This window comes from Lepisosteus oculatus, chromosome 7 (assembly GCF_040954835.1).
Source record: "Lepisosteus oculatus isolate fLepOcu1 chromosome 7, fLepOcu1.hap2, whole genome shotgun sequence".
Lineage (NCBI taxonomy): Eukaryota > Metazoa > Chordata > Actinopteri > Semionotiformes > Lepisosteidae > Lepisosteus > Lepisosteus oculatus.
Window position 1 is genome coordinate 23,559,840 of NC_090702.1, and position 13,761 is coordinate 23,573,600.

The 13,761-nt window shown below is 41.6% G+C and overlaps 1 protein-coding gene and 1 long non-coding RNA gene across 2 annotated transcripts; one reads left to right on the top strand and one right to left on the bottom strand.

Annotated features, from left to right (window-relative positions):
* The first annotated feature begins 595 nt into the window (after positions 1–595).
* On the top strand, positions 596–5,660 carry LOC138240817 (uncharacterized). The gene is made up of 3 exons (XR_011190067.1): positions 596–998; positions 1,382–1,523; positions 5,536–5,660. It is a non-coding gene; the product is annotated as an uncharacterized lncRNA (long non-coding RNA).
* Positions 5,661–5,731: 71 nt separating this feature from the next.
* On the bottom strand, positions 5,732–12,703 carry slc35e3 (solute carrier family 35 member E3). The gene is made up of 5 exons (XM_006633514.3): positions 12,025–12,703; positions 10,458–10,568; positions 10,156–10,314; positions 7,463–7,545; positions 5,732–6,330 (listed from the first exon to the last, which is right to left on the bottom strand). The coding sequence occupies exons 1-5, from the start codon at positions 12,424–12,426 to the stop codon at positions 6,144–6,146; spliced, it is 942 nt and encodes a 313-aa protein (XP_006633577.1). The 5' UTR covers positions 12,427–12,703; the 3' UTR covers positions 5,732–6,143.
* Positions 12,704–13,761: the final 1,058 nt, after the last annotated feature.

Here is a 13,761-nt window from a genome sequence, read left to right on the forward strand (position 1 = left end):
AATTTTTCCTCCTTGAGAATAAAGCACATCACTGCTCAGCCCTCAAGTGAACACATGCCACTCTGTATATAGTTCCTTACTTCCAAAGAACAGTTCCAGTGCCTTTGAAAAAAAAAAAGCATGCTTCAGTTACAGTTGTGAGAGTCTTAATCTTAGGACATCGCTTTGATTAGTCTTACATTTCTTCCACTGTATATAAAAATGAATCTCATCTCTAGCATATTGGCAAAGACCAGAACTGGTGATATGGTACCACCTCACAATGAATTCATCTTAACAGATTTAGTGCAGAACGTTTGACAATATGCCATTCTTAAAAGCGATAAATCTACATTCTACATCTAAAACTCATTACATTTGTCCCTCTGAAACACAATAGCAGACTTGATTTCAATCAATAAAACTTTGCTGGATCTTCTAATCCTAACCCTTGCTGCAGCATTTTTTTACATCCACTATTATATGTGCTGTTAACATAGAGTTTCACAAGAGGCCATTTTCAAACTCCAGTTACCAAAGTTTTCCATTCTGCATTTGCAAAGTTGTCTAAAGAGCAGTGATTTTCAATTTTAACACTGCAGTCAACAAAACGCTTCTCAATCCCATGCAGTCATATGGACTATTGCTGATTCTCCACTCGTTTCTCAGTATTAAAATGTATGGAGCTAGGGTTAGGGATGGAGGATAAGACAAAATGGACCTTTCTAAACATTATGAATGTGAGTCATTTACTCCTAGAACTAAACAATTGATTATATTTTTCTGTTTTTTATATTTTAGTGTTTTTTTAGGGGCAGTGCGGTGGTTAAGGATCTGCGTCTATGGCTGGAAGCTTGCCGGTACATATCCCGAGGCCAGCAGAGGAATCCTACTCTGTCGGGCCCCTGAGCAAGGCCCTTAACCCATGCTGCTCCAGGGGCGCCGTATAAATGGCTGACCCTGCGCTCTGACCCCAAGCGTCTCTCCCTGTCTGTGTGTCTCATGGAGAGCAAGTTGGGGTATGGGAAAAGACAAATTCCTAATACAAGAAATTGTATATGGCTAAGAAAGTGATCTTATTACACTACAGTAGGTGTTTGATGATGTGCCCATCTAAAAAGTGATAAATCAAAACTAAGAAGCTGAGCCCATTCTACTTGTTTTACTGCATATCTGAAGGCAAGGATACTTGTTGGCTCAGTAACAAAGAAGTTTTTATTTAGACTGACCAGGGAAGATAAGGCCAGTTCATATCACTAAACCTAGGAAAAAGTAGGGACAACTGGACGTCACATGGTTTGTATTTCTGAGAATGAGAAGTATTATTACCACACTGCTGTTTAAATATATATGTCGTTCCATATATATCCTTGTTTGAACACAGTGTTTTATTTTTTTATAGGGACACACAGGATGCTGTTCATGACTGTGTCTAACATATTAAAAGCACTCAGAAAAGGCCTGCACTGAGATTTCATGCCTTCCTACAGTTCTGGATCCTTCATAACTTCGAACACAAGAGACAGAAGGGCGTTGTAATAAGGGTAAAAGCAAAAGAGACCCCTTTTGATACCTGACATTTTAAACAAGGCAGTTTCGGGGACTGAACCTACTGTATCCGAGCCATGGTTTCTCTGCTAACAATTCTGGCTGCTGGGGTTTGTTTGTTTTTGGGAAGGGGTGGGAAAGCAAATCATCTGCCCTCCTTGGTTTTCTCCTGAAACTCGCCTGTTTGTTTTGTTTTACCAGGAAGCTGCTGGTAAAATAAAGCTAGCGCCGAAAATAGCTGCTAACAGAATTCTGACAGTTTTGCAGCAGGCAATGAGTATTTTCCTTGACAGCTGCAGTCTGAGGCAGGAACTGTAGGATGTCACAGAGCGTGTGTTGGTCAGTCGTCAAGTGTCGTGGTAAAAAAAAAAACATAGGGAAGCTAAGTCATGTTTTCGAGGTCTGGTATTCAGCTCACACTTAATCACAGTTCACCTGATCACAGATAAACATTTACAGTACATCTCTCCCTCTGTATGTTCTGGAGTATTTTTTTCGAACCCCTTTCAGAACTGTTCCAGGAAAGGAACTTCAGCAGGCGAGTCATGGGTCATGAGTCAGTTTATTCCGGAAAACATAGTGCTTCATTTATGATTCTCAATGCTGAACATGTTTAGACATGTTCCATGGAGACAGCATCTCTGGTCAAGTCATGTGTTTTGGATAAAATTTACCTTCCTTAAGTTAAACACAGTCCTGACAGCCATGTGCATGCATTTGTACATCACTAAAACTATACAGAATTCCATATAAAGGTTATAATACTGTATATAGAAAAAAATGGTACTTTTAGTTTGGATTATTTTATTTAGGGCTACCATTTTGAACATTCAGACCAGAGGACGCCCTTTCGACAGGTGTGTGTGGGGGGTGTCCTGGTGGTATTTGTATCAGTGGGTATTAAAGTGGTTATCAGTTGAGGTGGAAAATGAATAGGGCAGTGAACTAGACACGTCTACGACTATCATCAACACATAGTCTCTGGGCAACGCTCTCTTAATCCCTGGAACTATTTTGAATCCAAAGCCTTTGGGGGAAAAAAGAACAAGGTAAAAATCCTGAACATGTCAAGTTTTGAGATGGATGGAGATTCAAGAACTAAAGAGGACATGTCCGGAAACTACTGGATGTGTGGTAACCCTGATTAGAAAAGTCTGACTGGTCAAATGGATTTTGTAATTTCTACAGTTTTTAGGGCTTATCTGTCAGAGAAAGCAGAAATAATTGAGAGCTACACTGATTGTGAGGTTTTTCAATGACACAACAGATTTTCTCCAAGGAATGCAGAAATATCACAGAAGACATGCACACAGTCTGGAATTTGAGTCAGTCTGGAATTTAGGTAAAACCCACTCTAAGGTGGGTGTTAAAGATGCTTTTCTCAATGAAATATGCCCCATTAGAAATCCAGTTAAGAAACATAAAATCCCCGGCCACAGATCTAATATTGTCCACCCTTGTCTCTGGGCAACGGACACATTTTCACTGAAATAGCATGCAAAAGCACAAATATGACATTACGAGGCATTTCAAATGTTCAAAATTGTTAAAAAGAACAAAAGAAAAACTAAAACCATAACAGGAAAAAAAAACTTTTTTTTAAAAATGTTAGTTCCATTTGTTTATAATTGCTGAAATTATTGAAGAAATTAGTTCATGCCTTATTTTTAAAAAGACAAGTAACAGAACAACAGTACAGAATGGACTTCATTGTTGAGCTCGTCTCAGTCTGGCATAGTGTGAATGAATTCATGTGAGAGAAACACTGGCCCAGTGTGAACAGACTCAGATCACAACAGCAACACTCTTCGTCTTTACCTGTGCCCCAAACCACAGCATTTTTCAAACCTCAGGGGAGAGTCAGCTACTGAAGAGCTAGGAACCAAGCAGGCCGAAGAAACAGCTACCCGACATAACAGTGCAGCCTCTATCTACTTGAACTAGTTCTTTTTTTTTCCCCTCAAGCCTCTACATATCATGGGAAGTTCCAAATTCTTAGCTGAAATTTCACTTTTCTAAAAAGCTTTGAGAGATTTACAAAATGGCTTAGAACATACTACAAAATACACCTCTCCCTTCAGGTACTATTCAAATTATACTCAATATTGTTTCTTCCATCCTTTTCAACTGCTTTTTCCAATACAGGACGCAACACACAGAAAGGCAAGTCATTTATGGATCTTGAGTACATTCTACTTTGTGGAAATACTGTATTTTGGCCTATACTTCAAGACTGATACTTGACAATATTCTTTTATCTTTAAATTTATGGAGTATAGCACGATAGTTGTATAGCACGATAATTTGAAAAAAAAACCCACATAACTTAAGATGCCATCTGGTTTAAATTGGACCTCAAAACCCACATCAAAACTTTTTTCTTCATTTTTTATGCCGGGGCTTTGCGACAGAAAACAACAGCAGTTTCTTTTTGGGACTTGTTTTCAAAGTAGTGAATTCAGCAACCCCTAAAATTCCAGCCCTACAGATAGATTGCGTAAGGTCCTACTTTGACGTGACTCGATTTCGCCCCAGTTTACACAAAGACTACTTCAGACCAGTGGAGATCTGCTGGCATTTTTGACCATAGCAGCTAGGAGCGTTTCTCCAATTAAGAGGAATCAAAATCATATGACTCTGTGGCTCTGCTCCTCTTTGTGCGCAACTGGAGTTGGATTCTTGATAAATGGGCAAAAGTAAAGAAGACATTACATATTCAATGTACTGTAAATAGGAATGGAAAGGATATAACAGGCATTCAATCAGTTGAAAAATGGCTTAAACATTATACCGATAATAAATCAGAAGGGTTTAAACAAAATTTCAGAAACTGGAACTTCTGACCATGGGGATGTTGACTCTAAAAATGTGGATGGTTTATCAAGCCATCCAGAAACTGCCTAGATCAGGCTTCCTCTCCAAACGTAGCAGCTGGGCGAGGAGGAATGTAAGTTTAAGAATGCCACAGCAGCGACTTTAAGAACTACAGGCTTAGATGAGAGTCAAAAATATCCTGGTTACTCCACAAAGCTGGCATGTCTAGCAGAGTGCAAAACGCACCACAGATCCTGTGTTTAGTCTTCAATGATGTATTGAAACAATACTGCAGATATATGCCACAAATGTTTTAGGGTCTGAGAAATCTTAAAGAACTTTTTGGTTCTAAACACAAAAGTGTTGCTTAGCACAAAGCTAAGTTTTCAGTTTTATCGAGAAGATGGAAGGAGCATGGCAGCGGTGTGGCACAGTGGTTAGCATTGCTACCTCACAGTGCTGGGGCCCTGGCCCAATTCCTGGGGTGTTCTCTGTGGGAAGTGTGTTATTTTCCCTTGTTTCCCTGTTTTTCTTCCCATTGTTCAAAGACATAGACTCATGGGTTAATTGGCCCTGGGGTGAATGGTGTGAGTGTGTTTGTGTCTGTCTGGCCTGTGATATGATTGCGTCGTGCCCTTTGCTTACTGGAATAGGCCCCATCTCACCCACACCCTGTATTGGGTAAAGCTGCTAGAAAAATTGATGGATGGAGCAAAAGTACATGCAATTTTGCAGGGAAAACCTCGTTCAGCTTACTAAAAACATAAATGAAATGGGATGAAAATTCACCTTTTAGGAAGATGATCCAGAGCTGTAGGTATGGCATTACAAGAAGACTGGTCAAAACCCTACAAGAAGAGAGCGAATATCCACTCAGTCAGGAAGGACATTCACTTTCTTCTTGTAGGATTTCGACAATGTCCTTCAAAATTGTGACTTGAAATTCGAGAACATCTGTGGCAAGATCTGAAAACTGCTGTCTCATCCAAACCACCCTGTTAGCGCTTCAGCAAGTTTAATGTGATGCATGGGTGGAAACAGCACCATTCCGGTAAGCAAATTTTGTAGTCTTCCCCCAAAAGCAACTACAGCTGTAAATTGCTGCCAAAGGTGCCTTCACTGGATATTGACTTAGGTGCTTATTGCATAAGTAATTAAAATTACGTTTAACACTAAGTTTTTCATTTTTTTCAGGCTTTTGCGGACATTCAACTTCTTCATCCATAAAAATGTTCAGTTTCACCATTCATATTTTGTGCTCTTTAACAACTGTGTAGATCATCTGTAAATCAGAACAGGACATCTTTGGTAACAGGATAAATGCTTGTGAAAGCCACTGTACATCTACTGTTTTCGAGCAATCCTAGAATATCTGAATCCCCAAAAATGATATATTGAAAAACCTTTTATTGTAGAATACACCATATGAAAAAGGCTTGCAAACATTAAATAATAAAAACAAATGTACATCTTGCTTTTATCTATTGTAATTATTCTGTTCAGATGCCTCTTTGTACTTGTACCATGTCTGCAAACAACAGATTTTCAGTGAAGAATATTCTTTGATCATTAGAAATTCTACCACAAATTACATCCCTTCCACAGCTTCCTTTGGGCTGTAAAAATAAAGAATTGTGCTCATTTCCTTTATCGTCATTGGACTGCTGCTCAGTTTCAGATCAGCATATGAATCTATCGTTTCAGACTGTGTCACAGTTTCGCATTTCGGTTCCAGGAGTTGGTCAGTCTAGGCAGCTTCGCTTGCAGCATTTATACCCCCGACTGCTGGGCATGCAGAAAGGTCAGGGTCGCTGGACCAGCTTGCTCTTGCTCTCTTCCTGCTCCGTGATTTTAAAGTGTGTGTAGGACAGGATCCCCAGCAGGGTGCACATGATCCCAAAGCCCTGATTTAGGGACAAGGGATCCTGAAACAAAACGTAGCCTCCCAGCAAGGTAATGCAAAACTTAAAGTGGCCGAACATGTTGTAGCTGCAAAGATACGTCAAGGCTTAAAACCAGAGGATATGTGATCTGTGTTACATCCTGAGAATCAGACAGTTCTTATTTCTGTTTTAGATTGGTCTTCTATGGTGACTGTAGGTAATACAATTGTGTAGTCTTTTATATTGACAGACACATGTTTTTGCCCTTTGCACTGTAAAAACACTGACGTCTTGTGCTCCAAGCAACTGAAGATCTCTGAATAAACAAGAGATTCTAGTCATGGTCAATATGATCTCCTTTTTCTTGTGTCACGTTGCACTTAGCCATTATTAGGGTGATGTTCACCAGAACAAACGTCTTTTAATTAAAAGATGTAACATTCTGGAATTCTATTCCAGATGACAAGGGCACACATGATCTTCATTTTAGACCTTGTTTAAAATCTAACTAGGTCTCTGATCATAACTTGATAGCTTAAAAAAAGCAATGTCATGCCTTAAGCAATAGATTAGACAGTAACACATGACCAAATTTTAAAGATGACAGCTAAACTGATTATGCTTCAGGTATAGCAGAGTATTACGGCACATCAAGCTTACATTAAAATTATTTACATTAATATATACCTTTGGAATTAAGTAATATGACCAAACAAATACAGAGTTAACTAATTGAATTTCTGTATTTAACCTTTCCAGGTCTTTGCTGGCACAATGTTGGATATAACACTTTATGTAAAGTTTTACTTGTACACTCTCTCATCAGTAGTTAAAAATATTTCTTTGGAGGTCATTATATTTAGAATTAAGGACTCTATTATAAGCACAATTTCCGAATGCAACTGTGCACTGTTATTTTAACTGATTTTCATATTCTACACTTGTACCAGTATGTGCAGAAACAAAGTTTCAACACAGGTAAACTCAAAGGATCTTTTAAAAAAGGCAGAGTTCTGAAGATAAATAACTTAAGGTTTTAAACATGACAAAAAGAGGCCTGAAAGCTTATTGACTTTGTCCTGACACTTAACTGTTCACCCATTTGCTGCAGTGCTGTGCACGTCCTATTTCATTTTCAGAGCAGTGAAAACAGACAAAAGGTGTCAGTATGATGAAGCAGTTGCAAGACAAACATCTGATTTATTTCGCTTTCCCTGACATGAACGAGAGAAGGATACGTAACAGGTGAGGTGTTCCCAATGATCCAGTAAATGGACAAATTCACCAGAAAGGCAATGATTCCAGACAGCAGCACCATTCCCTGGAAAAAAAGCAAAAAGGCGCACAACACATCACTCCAACTAAAAAAAAAAAGAAATTGGACAGTTTCATTCATTGTTCAAACTCCGATCCCGCCAATAAGATGAAATGTCAGAAACAAAACAGCCGGAAAGATTGTGAGCTGATAGTGTTGAACATGTTCAGCCTGGACTCATGAAACAGGCAGCACATCCTGCTGAAGAGACACTTCAATACAGGGCTGTGACACTACAGGGGTGGCAGGAGTTCACAAACACAATGAGCAACAAGCAAGGTTTTTAACTGTCCCACAGCCTTGTACACACAAACCTCGACAAGTGTCTAGACTTCTACACACTATAGGCTTCCTGACAGCAGAGTAATCTTTCAAAGAGGACCATGAGATTTACCTGTGATTGGAAGAGAGTGAGTTTCAAAATCTCCTAAAAGAGGAAATCGGACACAAAACAAAAAACAGACTACATCTTCAAGGAGAATTGTGTCGCAGTATCACACCTGCATATTACAAGTCGCTGCTTTCAACATAATGCAGGGCATTTAAATTACCATGATTAGCCAAAATGGCTCTTATTTTAAATAACCAAAAGGATTTGTGACCAATTCAATGTTTTTGATAGATAACGGTTTTTGAATAATTAAGATGCAGTATGTCATATACTAAGTAAACCCCTATTTTATACAATAAAGGGGGTAATCAACACCCGGTGATTACACTTTTGGGTAACCAATAAACTAGCACTGAGGTGGGGCAGCCTTGTCCCATATAACGGTCCAAAATGTTGTGAGTTTGGTGATCACCACACAGGTTGGTGGAAACACGTCACGCCATGACCCAGAAAAGATGATGATGAGTAGCTGATGCTCATCAGTCTAGAGAGGGTTTCCATTTCTAAACATCCGGGGCTCCATCTGTCCCCTGTCAGATAGTCTACAAAACGTATTCAAGACCACAGTTACTTTACCTTGGACCAGCATTTCTGTCATAATCTCCCAGGGAGTCACCCAGAACGACACAAAGAACCTGAGAGTTAAATCTAAGGATCTGAAGGCCTCTCATATAAAAAGAACTTCCACCTCCCACCTTAGGTTTACAAAATAGCATATAGGCAATCCACAAGACTACTGGAAGAATATTCTCTGGACAGACAGATCAAAACTGGACTTTTGGCCATAATAAGAACTGTTTTGTGTGGTGAAAACCAGACACTACTTTCCAGAAGTCAATCCCTTCAGTCAAGCACGGTGCTGGGAGTGTCGCACCTTGGCTCTGCTTTGCTGCCTCAGGATTCGGATGTCTTGCCAACCTTGATGCAATTATGAATTCAACATTGTATCAGCAAATTCTGGAGGAGAATGTCAGGCTATCTATCCTTCAGCTGCAGCTGTGCCAAAAGTGGGTCATGCAGCAAGACAATGATCCTAATCATATATGCAGATCTGTGACGGAATCGCTGAAGAAGACATTTTGTACTGGCCAATTCCTTAACCCTAACCGCAATGTCATGGCATGTCCTGAAGCAAGCTGTTCATGCAGAGGAACCCTCACGTGTCAAATGTCGATTTGAAGCAATTCTGTAAGGAAGAAGGGGTCAATGTGCGAGGCTGATAAACAGTTACAGGAAACATTCAGCTCAAGTCACCGCTGTTCAGGAAGGAGCCAGCCGCCAGTCACTGAACCTACGAGTTCACATTGGTATTCACACCAGGATATTTACTGTTGCATCAACATTTGTTAATTAACACGTCTTTGTGTTATACGTTTAATTGGATCATGACCGAAACAGATATTACATTATAGGCTAAAATATATCAGAATATGTAACAAAACAGGGGATACACAAACTTGTTCTACGAACTGTATCTGGCTGCTCAGAGCCAGTAACTCTTCTTAGCCCAGTCTTATGCAAGTATTTTTCTTCTTTGTGATTTCAGTATACTTGTGGATTCTACTAACTGCTTGGCTGCTGCTGATTCCTAAGGTACCATGGACTACTGCGTTTCAGTGTGACTTGCCATGGCAACTTTTCAAAACATAACTGTGGCCATGCACTGGACTCAGTTCATTCTTGGGCTTCTCCGACCTACAGTGACATGAAGTGTTCATTTCTGAACACTAACAGTTCCTAACAGTAAACACACTGTGGTCCTCTGTCGACTGATTTGTTCCGTTCAACCAGATAAAACCACTTAATGCAACACAGCCTGTTTTGCTTCAGGATCCTGCTGCTCTTTACAGTCAGACCTAAACACGAGTTATTGATAGTCCAGCTTCCATGAAAACTCATCTCGTTTCTTTTGCTCATTTTCCCCCTCAGTACTCAAATGATACAAAAGTTCTCTGTGAAGGCAGCAGGATGAAGTCTTGGGAGTTTGCCGAGAAAGTTGGGGCTGACTATTCACCTGCGGGCTTATGGGCAACATCAGCAGCCTGCATTTCTGCTGTGAATGCTTCATTATTAGCAGCGGCAGGATTTCTAAGAGCTATAGCCTTCAATGTGATTTTCGGAATCAACTGGGGATATTCCACAGAGAGGCATTTGTTAGAAAAAAAAGTTCCAAACCCCCCCCGTCTACAAAATGAGTGGGGGGGGGGGTCGAGGAGAGGACCTACCAGTGCAGTGAAGGACCACGGGCCGTATATACCCCCTGTCCCAGTCAGGGGTTCGAAGAAGGGCACCAGGGTGAGCAGGAAGAGCGACGACATTGGAGCCTGGTAATAGAGCAGCTGCATGGAGTTCACCTGCAGCTCCTGCTGCTTGGCGCCCACCCACTGCGAGAGACACAGGGAGAGACAGCCAGTGCCGAGGGGTGAGCGAGGGGCGGCGCGGCGCAGCGGGGACGGGCACGGGCAACAGGCCACCGCCCCCGTCTCCAAGTCACGCTGCCAGTACTGAGGGAGGGCGGCGCGCTCACCACTTGATACAGGGAGGTAACCAGGACTCCCAGCGTAGCGAAGGCCATTCCCGGGACGTTGAACCTCACATCGTAATAGGAGTTCAGGATCACGCCGAGAGTGATGGGGATCTGCAACACCGAGAAGAAAGCAGTCGCCATGGCGTCCACCCCCCCCCCGCACGGATCTGTACGGGTGGGGCTGGGGGTAATTGGACTTCGAAGACCAGACACTCTCACAGCCCTCACTACCACTTCGCGAGCTGAGCACGGCTGGCTTTAGGCCTAATTAAAAACCAGACTAGGACAGCAGAGACCACATTGGTTAAGTCACATTGCTTCTGTGCTTCAGCTTTAAGCGAAACTGGAAAAAACACAAACCCTCAAAACAGCTATTGTAAGTCCAGTGCTGCAGATGCTGGCTTTTAAGGCGATCTAGGTCAGGGGGTTAGCGAGGTTCCTATTTGGACCCTCAATTAAAAAAAATCCTAAACGATTTGCTAAATTAGGCATATACTGTATAAGATTTTACATTTAATTACTCAATACATTGGCCAGCAAAGGACCATTTACCTATAAAACAATACTTAGAAGTCTGGATGCAAGTATTACAATCGTGCAGTTAATTAGACCACCTATGGAACTGAGAGTTCAGGTGCACAAACACTAAAAGACACCAGCCTCTCCAGTAAGTGAATGTGAAACCCCTGATCTAGCTCCTGTTGTTGGTTTGAAACTGCAGGTCATATTTCTTGGGTAATTCTCAATGTCCTGTCGTAGGAAGGTAAGGCTTTGGAGACTAAACACTTTCTTGCAGTCAAGGTGCTCTTATGTACAGTATACAGGACTGGATGGGGCACTGGATTTAGTATATCTAACTCATGTTTGTCAGGTGGTCTTTATGTCGTTTATTAATCTCCTGGCAGTAAAAGCTATTTTACAGTATTTTAAAAGTGACAATCTTAATCACTCAGAACTAGTGTAATAATTATTTTCTTATTAAAACGAACTGTCAAATTGATTCGAAATCAGATGTAAATCTAACAATACTGCCAATTTGAGTACTTGGACGCGGGCGAGGGTGTAACAACAAATTAAACGTTTAGAACATCACCCAAAATTAAGGCATGGTGCGACAAAAAGTACAATTATGTAACGGAGTGGTGTCAATGACTCACACTTTAAATATAGTGACTCGGTGTGTATGATGGCCGGCTCTGAGAGCGCCTGTCCCGAAACCGAATTAAACTTCCTGCCGCAGAGGCTGGGACCTGCCATTCGAGTTCAGGCAACCTGCTACTATCACAGGAATACAGTTAAAAAAATAAACCTCCTCGTTCAGTTAAAAACGAGATTTAACCTACTTCCTTATTTTGACAGCCGCTCTTATTTGCTTAACAAAGATAAAAGTCTTTAGCGAGTCATACGTCCGGGGAAATTGAATGCATATAACCAGACATGAGACTCGTAAGTTTTACAGTCCGACTAAATACTTTAAGATAAAAATAAAACGCTAATGGCACTCCTACAGGTAGAGACCTCTTCGAGGCAGTTGGCTGCCGTCTGTTTGTGAATTTGTGGTACTTACCAAAGTCAACTTTATCTTAGTGGAAAATGTTTTCTTGTAATACACCGTTTGAATGACGATTATAACGGGTGTCGTCATGGCTTTGGCAAGCTGGTAAGTGCCTATGGTGTTGTTCTGAAGGGAAAGATTAGTGAAAACGACGAATCCACAAAAACTTAATGCCAGCAAGAGGATTTTGGTGGGCTGGAGACTTTTTGGAGCGAATATGTCCATTTTCTGGCACACGTAAAGCCCTAGCCATGTCACAACGAAATGAATTAACGTTAGAGTCATGTTTGGGAAACCATAATGCACATAAATCCATTTGTTGATGAATACGATGCAGATGGACGACAGCAGGTTGACCAGCAGTCCCGTCACGATTCGACCGTTTCCTAAAAGGCTTGAGAAACGAGTAGCCATCGTTGGGTCCTGTGCCTGGATACCACTAAATCAACACGTACAAATTTACTGAACATCCATGGTAGCGCAGAACATTTTTAAAAACGAAGCCGCTGGCCCTTTCATTGGGGGAAAAGGCGATTCTTCCCTTCACACCCCTACGTGCTCCAGTCCAAAGTTATCCCTTACACACCCGTACCGCAGCCCGGTCTGCATCGCCTCAGCCCCGCTACCTAAGCGAGCGCCGCGTTCAGAGACTCGGCTCTCCCCCAGCAAATGAGGCTCCCACACTCGGAGGTGACATCACACAAAGCGACGCTCGCTAGCAGCGACTGCGCCGCTCACAAGATCGCCACGTCAGTGCTCTCTGGCGCCCGCTAGCGCCCCGAGATTGGCAGTCAGAGAGTAAGAGCTCGGTATGGCAACTCCCGGTCTGCACAAACTCCGTATAACGTACCGAAACCATCATCAGCAGAGACGCACTGACATTGTTTTAATTTAAATGTTTCCTACGAACAAAATGCAAGAGAGCAAAAAGAAAAATGACACTGTCTCCACTCCACACAAACTCCCCTCACCTTTAGCCTTTATCCTTCAATGGTACAAGTTTCCTCGACAAGCTCCAACCTGAAGACCCTACAATGGAAGCCCCATGCAGCAAGGCTTTGACTGCATCAACAGCAGCACTCAAAGCCACCAACATCTCCCCAACGGCACCACGAACCCTGAAGTTATTCCTCTCAGTCGGGACTCCAGGACCACCACTCAAGAGATTCTAACACAGAGACTTTTGTATTTCATGACACAAATGAATTATATATTCAGGTAAAGAGGAATGTAATGAAATAATAAGGGCCAAATATTACATAGGGCCAAATATTACATAGTTTGTAATTCAACTATGACTACTACAATGTAATAGTAATATGTTATAATATGTAATGATGTAATTCGTAATTGAACAGTTGGGACAAATTTAAAGAGGTGAAGATAAGTGGCCTGGTGCATCTTTCCCATGTACTGTATGTTGTGTAAATCTAGTAATTTACCATTTATTTCAAATTCATTTTTTAACATGGATTCAAACAAGTACTCTTACAATAACTTTAAACCAGCTTGTAGGCTAACTTATCCTACTTAAAGGATAAGTTCGTTCCCAGCCCTTCCTTGGACGTTCAGCATTGACCAGGAGGGAAAAGCAAGCCGACTGCGAGGCTCGGTCACCGAGGTAGAGCTCAGGATGACTACTGAGACAGGGTGTTCTAGGGAAGGCCTCTGCTGTGCTGACTGGAGAAATACAGCCCTGAAGAGCCTGCTTGACTCCAGCACCCAGTCCGCTGAGAAAAGCCCACCGAC

Coding starts and splice junctions, on each gene's coding strand:
- slc35e3 (XM_006633514.3), bottom strand. CDS start 12,426: ATGGCTACTCGTTTCTCAAGCCTTTTAGGAAACGGTCGAATCGTGACG. Junction 10,569..12,024: donor CTAAGATAAAGTTGACTTTG/GTAAGTACCACA, acceptor TCGGTGTTGCAG/ATCCCCATCACTCTCGGCGT. Junction 6,331..7,462: donor GGGAACACCTCACCTGTTAC/GTATCCTTCTCT, acceptor GTATCTTTGCAG/CTACAACATGTTCGGCCACT.